General features: G+C 47.0%; 1 protein-coding gene across 1 annotated transcript in view; it reads right to left on the bottom strand.

Annotated features, from left to right (window-relative positions):
- LOC105816352 (nose resistant to fluoxetine protein 6-like) overlaps positions 1-18125 on the bottom strand; it is a 51534-nt gene that overhangs the window by 14530 nt on the left and 18879 nt on the right. Inside the window, exons 4-13 of the mRNA XM_012651736.1 lie at positions 17773-17914; positions 16272-16437; positions 15688-15704; positions 13136-13152; positions 13063-13080; positions 11979-12158; positions 11082-11184; positions 5032-5133; positions 2583-2748; positions 785-864 (exon numbers count right to left, since the gene is read on the bottom strand). Coding sequence (XP_012507190.1) covers positions 785-864; positions 2583-2748; positions 5032-5133; positions 11082-11184; positions 11979-12158; positions 13063-13080; positions 13136-13152; positions 15688-15704; positions 16272-16437; positions 17773-17914 — 991 coding nt within the window. The remainder of the gene's footprint in view (positions 1-784; positions 865-2582; positions 2749-5031; positions 5134-11081; positions 11185-11978; positions 12159-13062; positions 13081-13135; positions 13153-15687; positions 15705-16271; positions 16438-17772; positions 17915-18125) is intronic.

Genomic DNA, 18125 nt, shown 5'->3' with positions numbered 1-18125 from the left:
AGTGACAATATGAGACTGGGGTGATTGTTTTCCCCTCCCTTAAACCTAACGTTTTCCAATATTTCTTAAATTGAACATATATTTAAGCAGAAAAGAATAATAAATCTCTTAAAATATGGCATGAATAATCTACAAACTATAAGTCTTTCCAGGAACTATTGAAGCCTTAAAGTGCTTCGAAAACTAACAGAAATTAAGGTGATAAATATCTGATGTAGGAAAGCGGGTACACTGATACATTGCTGAGAGCACTGTAAATCACGTCACTCTTTCCACAGAGCAATCTCACACTGTGTAACAAGCACCACGAAATTGTTCCTACCCTTTGACCCAGGACTTCCACTTGGAAATCTGCCCCCAAGGAAATAACTGAGAAAAAGTAGTGTGTACGAAGACATTCACTGCAAAGTCATTTATAATCATGAAAAATTGGATACAATCCAGATGCCCAACCATAAAAATGGTATATAAATCCTAAAACTGACAGGTATGCAGGTTATGGCAATATGTGGAAATGTTTATAAAAACAAGTAGGAAAAGCTGGGCATTAGATATTACATATACACACTGATAACAATTCTGAGAAACGCATCCTGACTTACGTATGACAAACGTTGGAAGAGAATTTGGAAGAAATTGAACAGTAGAGCATTTGGTGTTTCCTTTTCTGAAAAGTTAATTTCAGAAAATTTTAAAAACCTGTTCTGCACAGAACTGGGGCCCTTTCTAAGAGTTTTTTGAAAGAGGCCACATGAGGAGAAGGATTTGTCCCAGTTGGACTCACTTTCCGTGGACGAAGATGATCACCGGCGTTGTGAGATGGAACTGGAAGTCATTGGCAAGGTACCACGTCCAGCCGTTGCACTGGAAGAAAGAAGCAGAGGTTACTTCTTCCTTCATTTCCCATGTCTGCTCCACACTGCCTGCCTGGACTAGGAGGAAGGATTTAGCAGGTGGGTGGGGGGCATTTCCATGGGAAGACAAAGGAAATTTGAGTTGGAGATAGCACACCCCTCATCTCTTCAGTCCTTGTAACGACCCTGGGTGGCAGGTTTATTATCGCCATTTTTCAAAATGGAGATTCAAGGCGGTGGCTCACACCTGTAATCCTAGCACTTTGGGAGGCCCAGGTAGGAGGATCACTTGAGGCCAGGAGTTTGAAAGCAGCCTGAGCAAGAGCAAGACCCCATCTCTACTAAAAATAGAAAAAATTAGACAGGCCTGGTGGTACAGGTCTGTGGTCCCAGCTACTCGGGAGGCTGAGGCAGAAGGATCACTTGAGCCCAAGAGTTTGAGGTTGCTGTGAGCTATGATGACACCACTGCACTCTAGCCCTGGGGTGACAAAGATCCTGTCTCAAAAGATAAAAAATTTAAAAAATGGAGATTCAGACAAGTTTTCGCTTTTGTTTCAAAAAAAGAAAAAACAGTCATAGCTGATCTCCAGACAGCTATGGCAAGTGAACTCCGCCATGTTACAGGAATGTAAGAGGGTATTATCGTTAGGATACCATTGGAACTCACAGGGTCAATGTTGTTCTCTTTTCTTTTCCTTGCCCCCACCCCAACTCTAGGTGGAGGGAGTGTGTTCGTTTAGAGCCAAGGCCTGGCTTCAGACAGGCTTGGTGGGGAACCCCAGAGTCCCCATGAATGATTGACATGGGATCGTCCTGCCAAAGCCACAGACTGTCCGTGCATGTGCACGATGAGGCCGTTACTTGTCTTTTTTCTTCAATGTGAGGAAGTTCCTGGGGGCAAGTCTCTCCAGGGCTTGAGGGTCCTGGCACCTCTGCTTTCAAGGATCTAAGATGGGCTGGTGACAAGTGTCCCAAGCCAGCATGCATCTGGGAAAACAGCCCAGACTATCCACGTGGAGCTCTGTCACAGACAAGCCCTCGGAGAGGTGGCCTCACTTGCAGGTGACGCAAGCCTGAGGACACGTTTGCCACCTGAAGGCCACTGTCTAATTGGTGAGTGGTTATATCCAATAATTAGGGCCCCACCAAGCTTCAGCAATTCTCTTTTCAGCCTCAATTTTAAGACACATGTGGAATTGGTGACATGATTTAATTAAGGCTATTTCATTTGCTCCAAGTCCATTATGGGGAAATTGGGGCTTTGGGGGAAGCCACAGCATATACGTATCTTGGATCCTGTTGCTCCAAACCAACTCTGCCAGGTCTGGCTTGAAATCAAGTAGATTCAATATGGTGACGGTGCGGGCAACGTCCCATCCCAGCACAGGCGTCCTGGGATAAAGAAAGCGTCCTCTCCCCATGGGGCGATGTGGGAACCATGACGGAGCAGGCTCCACTCCCTTAGGACACATACCAGGATGGCCGGCCCCTCGCGGGCCATTGCCACACTCTCCGCAATCTGTCGCTCACAGGAGCTGCCTGCTGCGTAGGCTCGTGTGGCCACGCCCACAACCCACCCTCCCATAGCATCACTGTTACTCCAGAGAATATGCCAGAGAAAGGGGACCGGACTCAGGTTGGCCCTTGGAAAGTTCCCCAAACCATGTGAAGTGAGACACCAGGTTTACACCGTCCGTCCTTTCACAGCCACCAGCGTGAGACTCACCGAATTCCGAACCGACACAAAGTTATTTAGCAACAGCAGATTTGTCCACCAAGCTCGTCGGCAGTTATCCCAGTGGAATTTGGGCACTTCCCAGACAGGACCCCAGGGAACGAGAGAGAACAGTCCCACCAGCAGGCACACTGAATACACGTGCAGAGGCTGCAGCCTGGCAGGAAAGAGCGGGAGAGAGAAGGTGACTCTCCACAAGGGTCCCCTTCTGTCCCTTCAGTGGGTACTTGGCGGGCGGGGAGATGAGATGCCCTAAAAGAGATTGCGCTTTGGTTCTCCCTGAGTGGACCGTTCTTCCCGCACCGCATTTTCTTTGCTTGGAACATTCCTTTACTCCCTTCAAGGTCCTGGCCAAAAGTCACCTTCCCTGACTACCCTTCCACAGCAAGCCCCCTCACTTCCTTCTCCAAATTATCCCTTTGCAACACTCATCCACACTGGCCTATCATGTTTATTTGCATGCTGCGACTCCAGGTTGCATATTTATTTGTTTATTGTCTGCCTCTCTTCACTAGAATGGAATCTGCACGAAAGAAGGCACTTTTGCATGGCTTATTAAGACGCTGAGTCCTCAAGGCTTAGGACAGTGCCTGGCACGTAGGGGGCCTCCGATGGATACAGAACAAGTGAGGGAACAAGTGGTCGGTCCTACTCCCAGTCTCTTTGGAGGTAAGCAGGCAAGGAATAAACTCATAGCCAAGTGGTTACACCGGCATGCATGAGAAGTCAAAATGGCCAGGAGCGTGACTCCCTTTTCACTGGGGTTGCCTTTGGTGTCACTCCCTCCATTTTCAAGAAAGTTTTGTCCCAGATTGGACACATTCTCTTCCTAGCTCCCACTCCAACCTTTCACTCTCCCAGCATCCCCCAGTTCAAGAATGCCGACACCATCAGCCATGTTGCTCAAGCCAGAAAATTCCAGAGTCCTTGCTTTCTCCTCTCTCCACTCCCACTGCCAATCACCAGTCCCAACCCTGTCCTCCTGCCCAGAGACTGCACTAATTTACTCACCGGGATCCTTGGTCCTCAAGGCCTCCCCAGCACCCCACTCACACCCCATGCTCCTCTGCTCCCACCACTGTTCCATCTGCCCTGAAAAATATGCCTCACTCTTCAACGCCCAGCCCCAGATGTTCACTCTGAGGTAGGTTTCCCAAGCAGAACCCGCTCCAACCCCTAACTAGCCCATCTTAGCACTGATCACCATGAACCTGGGCTTATATGCCAGTCCCTCTCCTCCAGAAACCCTCAGGACAGGACAGCTGCTTAACCCACTGCCACACACCCAAAATATACTAAAAGAATGAGCATTCAGCCCTTCCCAGGAGGAAAGCTAAATTTGGTAAAGCTTAGAGGAAACCACAAAGACCACGGTGAGAAGAAATCAACAAAAGTCTATTCCTTAGCTCACCCTCACTCTTAACCTATTTGAACGAAAGTTAAAAGGTGTACATGACAACAGTAATCATGACAGCTTCTGCCTATTGAGGGCTTACAGTATGTCAAGCGCTTTTCTGAGTTCTTTACATATATAATCTCATTTAATCGTCACAAGAGTCCTATGAAGTAAGTGCCATCATTCTCCCCATTTTAGAGATGAGAAAACTCAGGCACAGAAAGGTTGAGACACTTACTCTAGGTCACACAGCTGGGAAGTGAGTGAGCCAGAATGCAGGCTCAGCATTCCAACCACAGAGTCTGCTTGCCACTCCATTTCACTTACCCCGAAGAAGGTTTCTACACTCTCCTTCTCAGTTTGCAACAGTGCAGCGTAACAAGATGGGTTTGGACCAGAGAAGTAACGAGGGCTGGCTTCCAGCAAATAACCATGATTTGGAAAATGTTTAAACAAAAAGGTTGGATGACATGAGCTGAAGTTGCCTTTTCTCCTTTGTCTTCGGCCGTCACTACCACTCTGCTCTCACTGATTCCATATTCCGCCCCAATGTTGGGATCTCTTCTGCTTCAGCCACACACACATTCCTAACGGAGACCATCATCCTTCCTCCCTGCTCCCAGCGGAACGACCGCTGGCCCAAGCTTCAACCAAGCTCCTCTCCCGGTTGTGTCTTATTTTGTTTTTGTCATTACTGTTAGTGCTCTGATTTACAGGATCCAATTATTACTCAATTGCATGCAATCAAATTCTGTTGAATATAGATTTTATGAAAATCTGACTGTATGTTTTATTAAGATCTGCTGTCCATCAGCTGAGGAATAAGGATGTTTTTGCCAGTGGAAGATACCAGTGTTCACGGGATTTGTCCTAATAGAATTTGAACCGTATTAAACCAGCAAAAATCAACTGCATAAAGAAGAAAACTATTTCTTTTAGTTTATTTTTCTTTTGGAAATTCTTTCAAAAGGGGGTTAAAGACTGAAAATAATCAATCATTACATAGCAATAAGGAACATTGAGAAGTTATATAAATAAACCTACCTTATCAGGCGGCTGAAAAAGTATCTGAGTATGACCTTGGGGGTTATTCCTTTGTCTGAATTCTGACGCATCTTTAAAAATGACCTTGCACTTAACCAACCGCTAAGAGAAAAAGAATAGTCACAGGAATTACTTATCAGTAGCACAGTTCATTGGTTGATTTAATTCGGTTGTTTCAATCAGGGTAGAATAAATTGTGCTGCAGTAACAAAGCATCTCCAAGTCTCAGAATGATAGTTTGGCTCTGCTACACGCCCAGGGCCAGGTGCCTTGAGCTCAGAATCGTCCTCACCGTGGGACCCAGGCTGATGGAGCTGCCACCATCTGAAAGTTCACTAGTGACCATGGAAGAGGACAACAGAGTTCTAGAGGGCCTCAAACGAGCAATTAAATGCTCTGGTCTAAAAGTGACATGTTTAAAGCTCTTAGCATAAGAATTTAAAGCACTTAGCATAATGGCAATACCAGGTACCACTTGATCAGATCTACTGGTTGGCCCACTCAACCACAGTGGGGCCATGAAGTGGAAAGTTACCAAGTGCCTGGAAGGTAGAGAGACAGAAATATTTGGTGAACAATACTAATGACTACCACATTGGTCTTTTGAAATAATAACATCAAAGTCTTCCATTTCCGTGGGAGCACATCATTTTCAAAGTACTTTTGCTAATGAGATTGCTTTTGCTTCTCCAGCCATACCAAGCTACTTTGCAATAAATGTTTGCCAAGGAAATGATTGACTGGATGAATAAACAGGCCTACTAGGTAAAAGGGAAGATATTTTCATTCCTGCTTCCCTAACAGGGAAAATGAAACTCAAAGATTATTGAGTTGCCCAAGATCACAGAATTCTTAGCCAACATATCCTGATGACAAATTCATTACCCAGAATGTTCTGCTAAAGAAACTGAGGTTGTGCCTTATAGTTCTAACTCGATGGTTAGCACGTTTGTGAGTGAGTTTCCCAACCTTGTGACATTTATCCCAGTGATCCTTGTGGCTGTTTCCCTAAGGAGCAGATGTAATTCCTATTGCAAAACAAAGCTGTGCGTGCTGGGCAGGACTTGGAAGGGATCAGGGAGGGTTGGAGAATGTTTTTATTCTCTGCCTGCCAGATTTTCCTTTGAAAAGCATTAAGTTGGACTCATTATAATAGAAACAAAATTTATAGAGACATCTGAAAGAGAGTGCTAAGGAGTGGAAGTAGGGCAGCCAATTCTGATTCCGGCCTCTTCTTAATTTCAGGAAAGGGGGAATCAGGGCACTCTTTTCTTTTCAGAGTGACCGACTCCCCCTCTGCCAGTGTGGTTGCTGAGCAAAGCCTGGGTCTGGCTATGTGTGCCGGCATGCACCGCCCAGCCTTCAAGTTCATACAGAGAGGATGATCAGGACTGGCAGGAAAGCAGGCTCTGTGCAAGATAACGTTACAAGGGGCCGAGATCCGGAGTCCTGAACAGACTGCGACAGAGACAATCACGCACTAGAGATGGATGAAGCCAGCCCAAGAGGTGCGGAAGGATTACAAAACAGTCACCAACTAGTCATTCTTTTTTTTTTTTTTGAGATAGGGTAGTATCTTTTTTGCCTCGTTCTTGCTAGTCGCATTTGCGGGGAACAGAATTCTAGTCTTTGCCTGCCGCCCATCGGCAGACCTCCCCCACCTCCAGGGCTCCTGGGCTGCACCCAGCCGTGCCCTCTTGGAAAGTCTGACACCCAGTGGTTCCCATATCACCACTGGGTTTGCTGCAGACTGGGGACTCTGACCTGTGCCTGCCTGGGCTACACTCTGTTGTCACCTTGGTCACTCCCTACTTTGCTCTCACAGATGGGTCTCAGCTCCTTCTGCTTCCAACTTTACATTACCACAAGAAACTATCACAGGCCAGGCGCGGTGGCTCATAATCCTAGCTCTCTGGGAGGCCGAGGCGGGCGGATTGTTTGAGCTCAGGAGTTCAAAACCAGCCTGAGCAAGAGCAAGACCCCGTCTCTACTAAAATTAGAAAGAAATTAATTGGACAACTAAAAATATACAGAAAAAATTAGCCGGGCATGGTGGCACATGCCTGTAGTCCCAGCTACTCGGGAGGCTGAGGCAGGAGGATCGCTTGAGCCCAGGAGTTTGAGGTTGCTGTGAGCTAGAATGATGCCACGGCACTCTAGCCCGGGCAACACAGTGAGACTCTGTTTCAAAAAAAAAAAGAGAAACTATCACAACAGAGTCTTGAGATAAAACAATTAGAAAGTCATTTCTTTCAATAATGGTTTACTGAGTGGTACCTATAGCTAGCAGGGCTTTAGGCTCTGGTGACACAGCAGTACACAAAACAGAAAACAAAATTCCTGCCTTATGTTCCAGAGGAGAGATAATTAATCAATCAAAAGTGGCTTCTAGGCTGGGCGCAGTGGCTCACGCCTGTAATCCTAGCATTCTGGGAGGCCGAGGCAGGGGATCGCTTGAGGTCAGGAGTTTGAGACCAGCCTGAGCTAGAGCGAGATCCCCTCTCTACCGAAAGTGGAAAAAATTAGCCAGGCGTGGTGGTGCACACCTGTAGTCCCAGCTACTCGGGAGGCTGAGGCAGGAGGATCACTTGAGCCCAGGAGTTTGACGTTGCAGTGAGCTAGGCTGATGCCACTGCACTTTAGCCCGGGTGATAGAGCAAAACTCTGTCTCAAAAAAAAAAAAGTGGTATCTATAATATGTTAGATAAAGAGAAAAAATAAATAAGTAAATCAGGAAAAATGAAGCAGAGAACGCTGAATGGGTTCATTTTAAATATGGGCAACAAGGAAGTCTTTGCTATGAAGGTGACATTTGCATGAAAACTCAAAGGAGAAGGGGGAGCAGGCCACCAGGATGCCAGGGAGGTAAGTGTTGCAGAAAGCGGATGGTGATTCGTAATCCCTCACTATTGCTCCTCCCAGCGTGGGAACTAATTCTCACCTAACCCAGTGGTTCATACACTTTTGAATTTCATGGAATTGTAAAATTTGTTTTAAAATGGGCATACTTATTAAAACATTGCTCTGTTGCCGCTGTTATTGTTTAGCCAAAAACAGCATCTCCAGCATCCATCAGTTTGTCCCTTTCTCTTCAGCCATGCCCAACACACTATTGATATGTCTTGAATCCCTTCTCTTCAAACGACCTTCCTTTGTCCCCCATAACCACACAGCCCCACTCTGTTTCTTTTCTCCCCTAAACCGCGGAAGGTCTTAAGAGAGCTGCGCACAGTCAGCGTCTCTACACCCTCCCATCCTCACCCCACTCCTCCGGGCTTCGGTTTCCACCACTCCACCGACCCTGTTCCTGCCAGTGTCACCAAAAGCCCTCTGGTTGCCAAATCGAACGATCATCACTTCTTTGCATAGTCAACTCCCGGAGCATTGGGCCACACTGACCACACTCTTCCTCCTTGAGAGGCTTTCTTTTCTTGGCTTCCTGGTCACCTCAGTGTCTTAGTTGAGTCTCCATGTCGCTGGTCACTCACTCTCAGACCCCTCTGTGGGCTCTTCCTCTTCCCAGCTTCTAAGGTTGAAATACCGGAGGTCCTAGTATTCAGTCCCCATCTGTCGTTCTGTCTCCTCCTAAAGGGATCAGATCCAGTACTGTGGCTTTAAATGCCTCCTATATCCCAAGGACTCTGAAACTTACGTCCCCTGCCTTTACTTTCCACTGATCTCCCAACTTGCACGGCCAGCTGCTCACCTGACCTCTCCATGCAGATGTCTACAAGGCCCCTTCCTCTTAACTTGTCTAAAACAGAAAGCTCGATTGTCCCTGCGGACCCTGCTTCTGCAGGCTTTTCCATCTCAGCGATGCCACTGCCATCTCCACAGTTATTGAAACCAAAACCCAGAGACCGTCACCAACGTCTCTCTTCTCGCACTTCACATCCATCCACAAGTCTTCACAATTCCACCTCTGAAACATCTCTTGCATGTGACCTTCTCTCTCTATCCCAGCCATCACCACCCCAGCCTCATCATCTCTCATCTGAGATAGGGCAAAGGTCACCGCGTTGTTCTCCTGCTTCCGTTCCTGCCCTTCTTAGTCCATTATTCACTCTGGAGCCAGTTTTCAAATAAGTCAGCTCGCATCACTTTCCAAACTGAAACTATGCAACGACTTTGCATTTCACCGAGACTGAAGTCCGCACTCCTTAGGGCTGCCACAAGGTGCCTCTGTGGTCTAGCTCACGTCCCTCGTGTGTTCCCCTTCCCCCACTCTCCCCCACCTTCACAATGCTTAGCCTTCTTTCTGCTCCTTGACAAGCTCGCTCTCTCTGGCCTTAGCACTTTTGCATGAGTCGATCCCTCTGCTTGAAACTTTCTTATCCCAGATTTTCCCATGGCCGTCTCTTTCTTGCCATGCAGGTCTCGGCTGAAATAGCACTTCATCCGACAAGCCTTCTCAGACCTGGCCTAAGCAGCTACCCAGTCTTCCTTTCCCAGCCCCCTGTTCTATTTCTTTCCTGGCGTTAACTATTAATACTCTCGGATTGTCTCTTGTTTATTTGTTAATTGCCTCTCATGCACGCACACGCTCACTAATGGAAGCCCATGAGGGGTCCTCATTTGTTTTACCCATCAATGCATCCTCAGGGTGTAGAACTATGCCTGACAAAGGCGCATTCGATAAATGCCTTGGGTTGGGTGGCTGCATGCACGCCATCTGCCGTCACCATCTCCCTATAAAGGAAGGGACATTTTACCCAAAAGAGGTAGAAAGAGAACAGCACAATGGCTAACAGCATAGATTCTGGGTTTGGATATGGGTCCACTAGGACTATCCCCCTCCATCTCAGCTTCTTTATCTTTAAATAAGGATTTTGTGGCGTGTCCACACAATGGAATATTACTCAGCCATAAAAAGGAGTGAAGCACTGTTACATGCTACGACGTGGACAAACCTCAAAAAATCAGGCTAAATGAAAGAAGTTTGGCACAAAAGGCCACACATTGTGTGATTCCATTTATATGCTACATCTAGAACGGGTAAATCCATAGAAATAGCACATTGGTGGTTTCCAGAAATTAGGGAGTAACTGCTTAATGGGTATGGGATTTTCTTTTAGGATGATGAAAATATTTTGGAACTAGATAGAGGTAGTTGCACAACATTATGAATATAATAAATGCCACTAAATTTTATACTTTGGTTAATTTTATGTTATGTGAATTTCACCTCAATACAAAAAAAATGGGAATTTTAACAATCCTACTGCACAGGGATAGCATGAGAATTAAATGAGATACTGCTACAAAGTACTTAATGTAGTGCTTGACATTTATCACACAATTAAGAAATGTTAACTCTTTTTTTTTTTTGAGACAGAGTCTCACTGTGTTGCCTGGGCTAGAGTGCCGTGGCATCATCCTAGCTCACAGCAACCTCAAACTCCTGGGCTCAAGCGATCCTCCTGCCTCAGCCTCCCGAGTAGCTGGGACTACAGGCATGCGCCACCATGCCCGGCTATTTTTTTCTATATATTTTTAGTTGTCCAATTAATTTCTTTCTAATTTTTAGTAGAGACGGGGTCTCGCTCTTGCTCAGGCTGGTTTTGAACTCCTGAGCTCAAACAATCCACCCGCCTCGGCCTCCCAGAGAGCTAGGATTACAGGCGTGAGCCACCGCGCCCGGCCTGTTAACTCTTAATAGTTCATTTAAATAAACATAACTTTGGGAAACATCACACCATTTTCTTAGTTTTTCCCATTTCACTGTAGTGAGAATTGGAAACTTCATCATAGATCTGTACAGTCTATGAACCAGAATTTGAGAACCAATGAAATAAATAATTTTGATGAATAAAATCGACTTTTGTCAAAAGTCCGTGTTCTAGAGCCATCCTAAGTCAGTTAATAAACCAAAGATAGAGAGGAGAGTCACTTGTGACCACAGTACTGTCTAGAAATGGACAGAACAAAGGCCCAGGTGAATGAATGTGGGCCACTCAGCTTTTCTCACTAAAGTGAGAATGGCAACACACGCATCCCAAAACTAACAGCAACAAGCACAACAGCAGAAAAATATAGCTTGACCTTATTACCTGATCAGGAAAAATGTATCAACTCCGAGATAGAATGGGCCACTCCGAGAAGAAAGGTACAGTGGGTTTTTAAGCACTCTGGTTTTCCATTCAAGTACATTATCTGCAACAAACGTTAAAAACAACAACAACAACAACAACAAAAAAGTGTCTTTTTGTTTAATGGAAGAAAATCGTGTGATTTCTCTTTTCAGAAAAAGCAAGAGGAACACCTTCAGTTTTCAGTCGTGTTGGAAAGGCTTTAAGAATCACTGTAATTTACTTAAAAAGAGAACTTAGACTGGGAACAAAAGGTGGTACCCGAGGTCCCTGTCATTCAAAGGCTGTGAGCTCCTCTGTGCTCCCACAGGGGCTGCAGCCCCTGGGACTGGTGCAGATCACCTGGAGGATTCTTCCCATGGGCCTGGACTGGCCCCTCCCCTCAATTCTGATACCGGTGTGTGGTACCCTGTTGGGAGGGTACTCCTGTTATTGGCGGGAGTGCTTTAGGAGGGTAGCAACATGGGCAAGGTTGAGAAACATTGATTTGGTACTAGGGCACCATGTTTATTTCTGCTTGCCTATTTTTTAGGAAGAAAAAAATATGTTTGTTCCTGGCTTCATTAATCATGACAGGAGGGAAAACCCAGCTCTTTGGATGATGAAAATACAATACCAGGTATCCAGCTGGTAGCCAGGTGTCTGATTTCTACCTACGAGGAGTTAAAGGAGCCATTGGACACTGGCCTGGAAATCTCACTTATGGGCAGCCACATGCTGTGTCTCCAAAGCAGAAGGAAGGCTGCTCGTGGGCAAGGCTGCCAGCCTCCCGTCCTCCGGCCCAACATGACCCCAGCACACCAGAGAGTCTCTCTTCCCTGGCTGCTCCTAGAGTAAAGGCTCATCAGCCCTCCTCACCCAAAGACAGCCATGCGGTCATCTGACTGGTGTGTCCCGAGATGATCCAGAGGAGACTCAAGACGCGGATGCCATTCAGTGCAGGGCAGGTGCCGCCTGGTGTCTTTGTCGTCCAGATGGCCGGCACATTCTTCTGCCAAGAAAAGCACTGCAGAGCGTGAGCCACGCCTCCTAGAAACCCCAGGCAAGAGTAGAGGTGTTACTGTCCACCCTGACAGCAGACCTATCCACGCACTACCCCACAGCAAGAGCCGGAGAGGTCTTGGCAGTCACCCGGAAGCTCTCTGGCTCTGACCTTGGACTGCTCAGCTAGGGTCTCCATGGTTGCATCTTGGCGTATCTGTGGACTTTCATACTTGGTCTCCCTTCCTTTTGAACCTTGACTTTCCCTAACAGACCTGACCTGAGGTTGGTACCCCACAGGCCTTGCACAGAATGCACTGCCCAAGCTCAGGCCCCAGGGAGGCCAACCCCTGACCCCAGTCCTGTTTGACGAAGAGTTGCGGGGAAGGAGAACATAGATGTCAGTGAGAAACCACGTGATCCGTAGAGCCAGCGTGTCACTTGGAACGGCATCTCTGGTGCATTCCAGAGGACAAGCCACTTATGAATAACAACCTGAATGTAAGTCAAGGTACAGTCACAAAAACAAAGGGGCAGATGGCACAGCAGCTAAGGGTAGGGTGCAGGCCTAAGAGACACTCCTGCTTTTGAATCTGGCTGTCATTTATTAGCTCTGTGACCTCTGGCAAGTGAATTAACTTCTCTGTGCTAAGTTTCCCCATTCTGCAAAATGGAAATCAAGATCTTATCATCACAGGACTATTACATAGAACAAATGAGACGACGCTTACATTAATAAATCACTTCAAGTAGAGGCCAACCCATGGTACGTGCTCATGAGAACGCAGCTACTGCTTCCACTATTTTAAGCCCTATTGTTTTAAGAATGGTTCATATCACCTACTGAATTTACTCCCTTTATTGTTTTTTAAATTGAATTCGACCTATCCTGAGAGCCAGTGAAGCGGCTGGAATTGTGAAAGAGGAGCTCCGAAGCTCACGCCGTCTCTGAGAGATTCCTGTTTTCCCCTGGACAGAGCTCCGTGCCTTAAACACTGTGTGCACCAACAGGTCCTCGCAGAATGAAAACTGACAGCCAGGCTCTGGCAATCTAAATCAATCTCTTCAACCGAAGAACTTCATGACCTAACATTTTGAAGCTCCAGCCATAAATAGGAGTTTCTTGCATGTAAGTCACTCGTTGCGATTGTGTCTCTGCCTGAAGCCACAGCACTCACCCTTTTCATTCAGAAGGATTTTCTCTCACCAGGAGCTGGCAGTGAGAGCAGCACAGCCAGCAGGTGCCACCTGGCTCACCCTCGGTTTCCTGAGAAGCCACAGGCAGTGACAGAGAGATACAGGACCTGGGCTCTGCCAGGGCTGGCCGAGTTCTTTAACCTCTCTGAGCCTCGGTTTTCTCACTTTTAGAATAGGCATGATTTTTGGCAGGGTTGTTGTGAGGATTCTAGAACAATGTCCAATGTCTGGCCCGATGCCCACCGTGGCAAGCAAGCGCTCGATACATTTTCTTATTATGTTTTTCCATCTAAAATCTCCTCAGAAGTGAACTTATCCATCAGTGGTTTGTAAGTCCTCTGAAAATAACTGGTCCGTAGGAAGACAGTCGTAAATAGAAAATGTTATAAACCGTAGAGGCACGGAGGGACTGGAAGAAATAACGCACGTGGTCACTGGTTCTCAAACTGGGGGTTCCCGGGCCAGCAGGTTCAGCATCACCTGGGAGCTTATTAGAAATGCACATTCCAGGCCCCCTGCAGCCCTACGGAAGCAGAATCTTTGGGTTAGGGCCTGGCAACTTACGCTATAACCAGCCCTGCAGGCATCCTGAGGCATGCCAACGTGGGAGCCTCGCGGGCTGTGACAATGCTTTAGAAGACCTGGCAGCCCCTGTGGAGTTTCTCAGTCATTAGCACGGCAAGGCCACCCGAGGCAACTGACCACGAGGTAAGTGTGCTGACGTCCAGGGTCTGAAATCCATAGCCACGTATTTACTCCATGGAAACTTCCTCACACGTTCGCTTGTATTTTTCCCATCTAAACAGCAAAGGACGGGCTCCTGCGACAGGAAACCACTCTGAGCTACCACACCCCCAGTGTCTCGCTCACAGGGGGTCTCGATTGGGGTGAGGAACCTAAAGTTTCAGTTCCCGACACCGTACCGGGTGTGTCTGCCCTAAATCCTGTGATCCAGACCTGAAGTGCGGGGCTCTGTGGGCTGCCTGCCACAGATGATCGCAGTGGCGAAGGTCGAGGCCGCAGTCCCCCTTCAATCGGCGTCAGACGCCCGTGGCACATTGGCGGCCTCGGCTGACTGCTGCTCTCTCGGGAAGCCAGCGCGGCCGAGCAGGAGGTGTTGGCAAGTTAAAGCCCTCACCCCTTCCCCCTCTCCCGGCTTAACTGAAGACAATGCGGAAAAGAGGACTGAACCTAGGGTGGGTAAGTACACGTCATCTCATTTAATTCCTCCAGTAAGTCCCATTACTTGGCCATGTTTTACACACGTGGAAACCGAGGCTCCTAAAGGCCAATCTGACCAAGGTCAGAGTTAGCCATGGCGGCAGGTGTGACGGGGGTCGCTGAGCACGTGCTCGCTATGCCGTGCGGACCGCGGAACTGTCTACAGGGCCGCCAGGGGACAGAGAGAGGGGTCTAGACCCGCATCACGTAAGAAGTACTTGGGGGATGCTGAGACTTGGCCAGGCCATCATGACCGTCCCGAATATCTGATCGGGCTGTCATAGAAACAAGATGGCATATTTATTTTCTGGGGCCTTAGACGGCAAAAGCAGGGCCCCTGGGCAGAAATGACAGGGCGGCAGGGGCTGACTCCCGTTGGGAAGCTAACAGTTGGCGCTTCCCGGCGCAGACGGGCTCTCAGGGAGCCGCCAGGCGGGCAGAGCTGTTTCCGGCTTCAGGAAGGAGGCTGCCCCTCCAAGCTCTAGGCCTTCTCTGCTCCTCCTTAGATCACATCTATGTTTCTGTTTTTTTGTGTTTTTTTTTTTTTTATTTCAGCATATTATGGGGGTACAGATGTTTAGGTTATGTATGTTGCCCTTGCTCCCCCCTCCCCCCCAAGTCCAAGTTTCAAGTATGCCCATCCCTTAGATCGTGCGCATTGCACTCTTTGTGTATGCAAATACCCGTCCCCTCCTCCGTCTTCCCCCCTCCCTCCTCCCCTTCCCTCCTGCCCAACATCCAATAGATGTTATTCTTATATGTGCACTTAGATTACATCTATGTTTACACAAACACGTTTTGTGTTTCAGTTGTTGTTGGGGCTTTTTGTTGGTGTCCCTGCTGTTTTTGTTTTGCCTTAAGACCAGGATGGGATCTGAGAAAATCACGGCTGTGCCGTCCACATTGGGCGTCTCCCACGCTGGCCACTTTGTCATATATTCAGACTCTGCTGGGCCATTCATTCAAATTTGGTTTTATTTTTATCCCCCTGGTTGGAGCGAGGAAGGACATTTGTATGGGCCGAACGGGGATCTGCCAAAAATTATTCCATGTGTTCTAAAGGCGTTTGCATGACCAGGCTATTTTTGTGTGTGAGAGAGAGATTCTATTAATATTTGCCGTGCCGAATAGGCAGGTAGGCACAAAGGTCATCCTCTTCATTTTTTACTGAACACGACAGTGTGACTCACTGAATCGCGGCCTCTCACCGCGCTGCGCCGGCTTGTCTGTTTCTGGCTCAGACACATCTGCCGTGTGAATGAGCTTGTGTGGCACTCGCCCCCCGGCTCCAATCTACATGTAAATCATTTACCTCGGTGACGACACAGATCTTCTATGGGTCACGTGTGTAAATATGACACTGAAAATAGATGTTGCGACCCTGGAACCGTCCCTTAGAGAATTACTACAGTGAGCCCCCGAGTTCTGTTCTAACCTCGTCTTTGATCAGCACAATCACACACTGGATAATTGTACCCAGGAAAGAAAGCAGCATTTTTAGTGACCTCGCCTGGCCCGAACGCACTGATGGTAAACAAAGACTGAATTGTAAAGAGCGGAGATCCGGCCTCCACGCTGACATTTGGAAGTCGCTGGGCATTCACTAGAATCCAGCGCTGCAAGAATTATGTTCCAACTGCACACTCTAAGTCACCTCTCTTGGGTGGTCTTAGTTTCATTAAAAGGCCTACTTTTTCCTCCGCTCAGGGCTTCTGACAGTGAGAGATGGGCCAGGCAGTGTGTCCACGGGACCCTGTTTCTTTGTTCCCGGCTCCCCGCCTCTCTCAAAGGCAGACTCCCGTAACTGGCCGAAGGTGTCCCATGTTCCGGCGACGTCCTGCGTTCTGCCCGCCAGCCCCTGGCTGCCACGTACACAGTTCCAGCCAGAGGAAGGCAGAGACCCAGCAAGGTGATGAACCTGTGGAGAGAAGACACACAGGGCCAAGCCTCATTTCACACAACACCAAACAAGACACAGAGCAAACAGCCCTGTGCAAAACAAAATCACTTATTATTTATGTAGGTGAAATATTTATCAATGTTAAGGGTGGAGAATGACATTCTAAGAATACAAATAATGAAAAAACTACAAAGGAAAATATTAATGGATTTCACTTTACTCCTTATTATAATTATTTTGAAAATCGTAAACAAAAAATAACCAGAATACTGAGGAAGATGACACGATTTTGCAGCTGATATGACTATGACATATATAACATCCTTTATGTGATGAACTTTAAAAATCAATAAGAACCCAACTAACACACACATGGAAAGGAGGTGAGGAGTATGAATTTACAGAAGAAAAATACAAGTGGCAGATAAATTTACGAAAGAAAAACCTCTCCTACCAGTTGTTTAAAGACGTCAATTAAACCAATTTATTCACCTATCAAATTGGTTCTAGTTTTAATAAAGATCGTGGCTTTTGATGCTGGCGAGAGGGTCAGGAAACAGACATGGATGTTTCGTTTCCTACTAGGGGCAGAATAAATGAATTGTTCAATGATTCAAGAGTTGTGACCCAGCAACTCTATTCCTATTTAATTTATCCTAAGGAAATCCACGATGTAAACAAGAAGTAATGAGCAAGATTGTTGTAGTATTTGTAGGAGAGGCAATGCCTCCAATAAAAGAAACTAGTTTCCAGTGGTCACATGACAGGACTAGGAATATTTTGGAACAGGACACATTTCTCAGTAGTCCCAAACCCCAGTCACATTTCGGTGTGGCTGGCTTTCCTCTTGAACACTTTTGCATTTCCTTGTTTGGCTGTTATAACAAAATACTGTAGACTAGGTGGCTTATAAACAACAGAAATTTATTTCTTACAGTTCCAGAGGCTGGGAAGTCCAGGATCAAGGATCTGGCAGATTCAGTGTTTGGTGAGGGCCCACTTACTGGTTCACAGATGTCAGCTTCTAGCTGTGTCCTCATATGGTAGAAAGAACTAGGGAGCTCTCTGGGGTCCCTTATAAAGGGACACTAATTCCATTCATGAGGGCCTCACCTGCATGATCTAATCACCTTTCAAAGTCCCTGCCTCCTAATATTATCACATTGGGGGTTATGTTTCAACATGAATTTTGGGGGGACACAAACATTCATAGTACCCTGCAAACAGGCAGCATTGGCCAGACCCCATTCAATGAATGAAATTATATGTTTAAATGCAGTTGGTTAGGGGAAGTTGATAAAACAGGACCAACAGATAACATCCCAACCAGGTCCCTCAGATGCCCATACTCACAGACACACGGCAGCAAACGTGTCCAGGGGGAACATTCCAGCAGCACATCTGGCCACAATCCCACCCGACGAGGAGGAAGAATTTATTGTAAAGAGAGAGAGGGAAGGGGCCAAAAACGAAGTATTTCTGAATCTTAAAATATCTACCAGGAAAGAAAAAGAGATTATAATATTTTAGTTTGCAATATAATGCTTTACATTTTCCCAAGTGCTTTCATAACTATGATTTCAAAACAAAATCTTGACATTAAAAAGAGCAGCTGGGGCTGGGCGCGGTGGCTCACGCCTGTAATCCTAGCACTCTGGGAGGCCGAGGCGGGTGGATCGCTCAAGGTCAGGAGTTGGAGACCAGCC

The sequence above is a fragment of the Propithecus coquereli genome, unplaced genomic scaffold (assembly GCF_000956105.1).
Source record: "Propithecus coquereli isolate 6110/MARCELLA unplaced genomic scaffold, Pcoq_1.0 Scaffold37, whole genome shotgun sequence".
Taxonomy (NCBI): Eukaryota; Metazoa; Chordata; class Mammalia; order Primates; family Indriidae; genus Propithecus; species Propithecus coquereli.
Note: the sequence above shows the minus strand (reverse complement) of the source record. Positions and strands in the feature narration are given on the sequence as shown.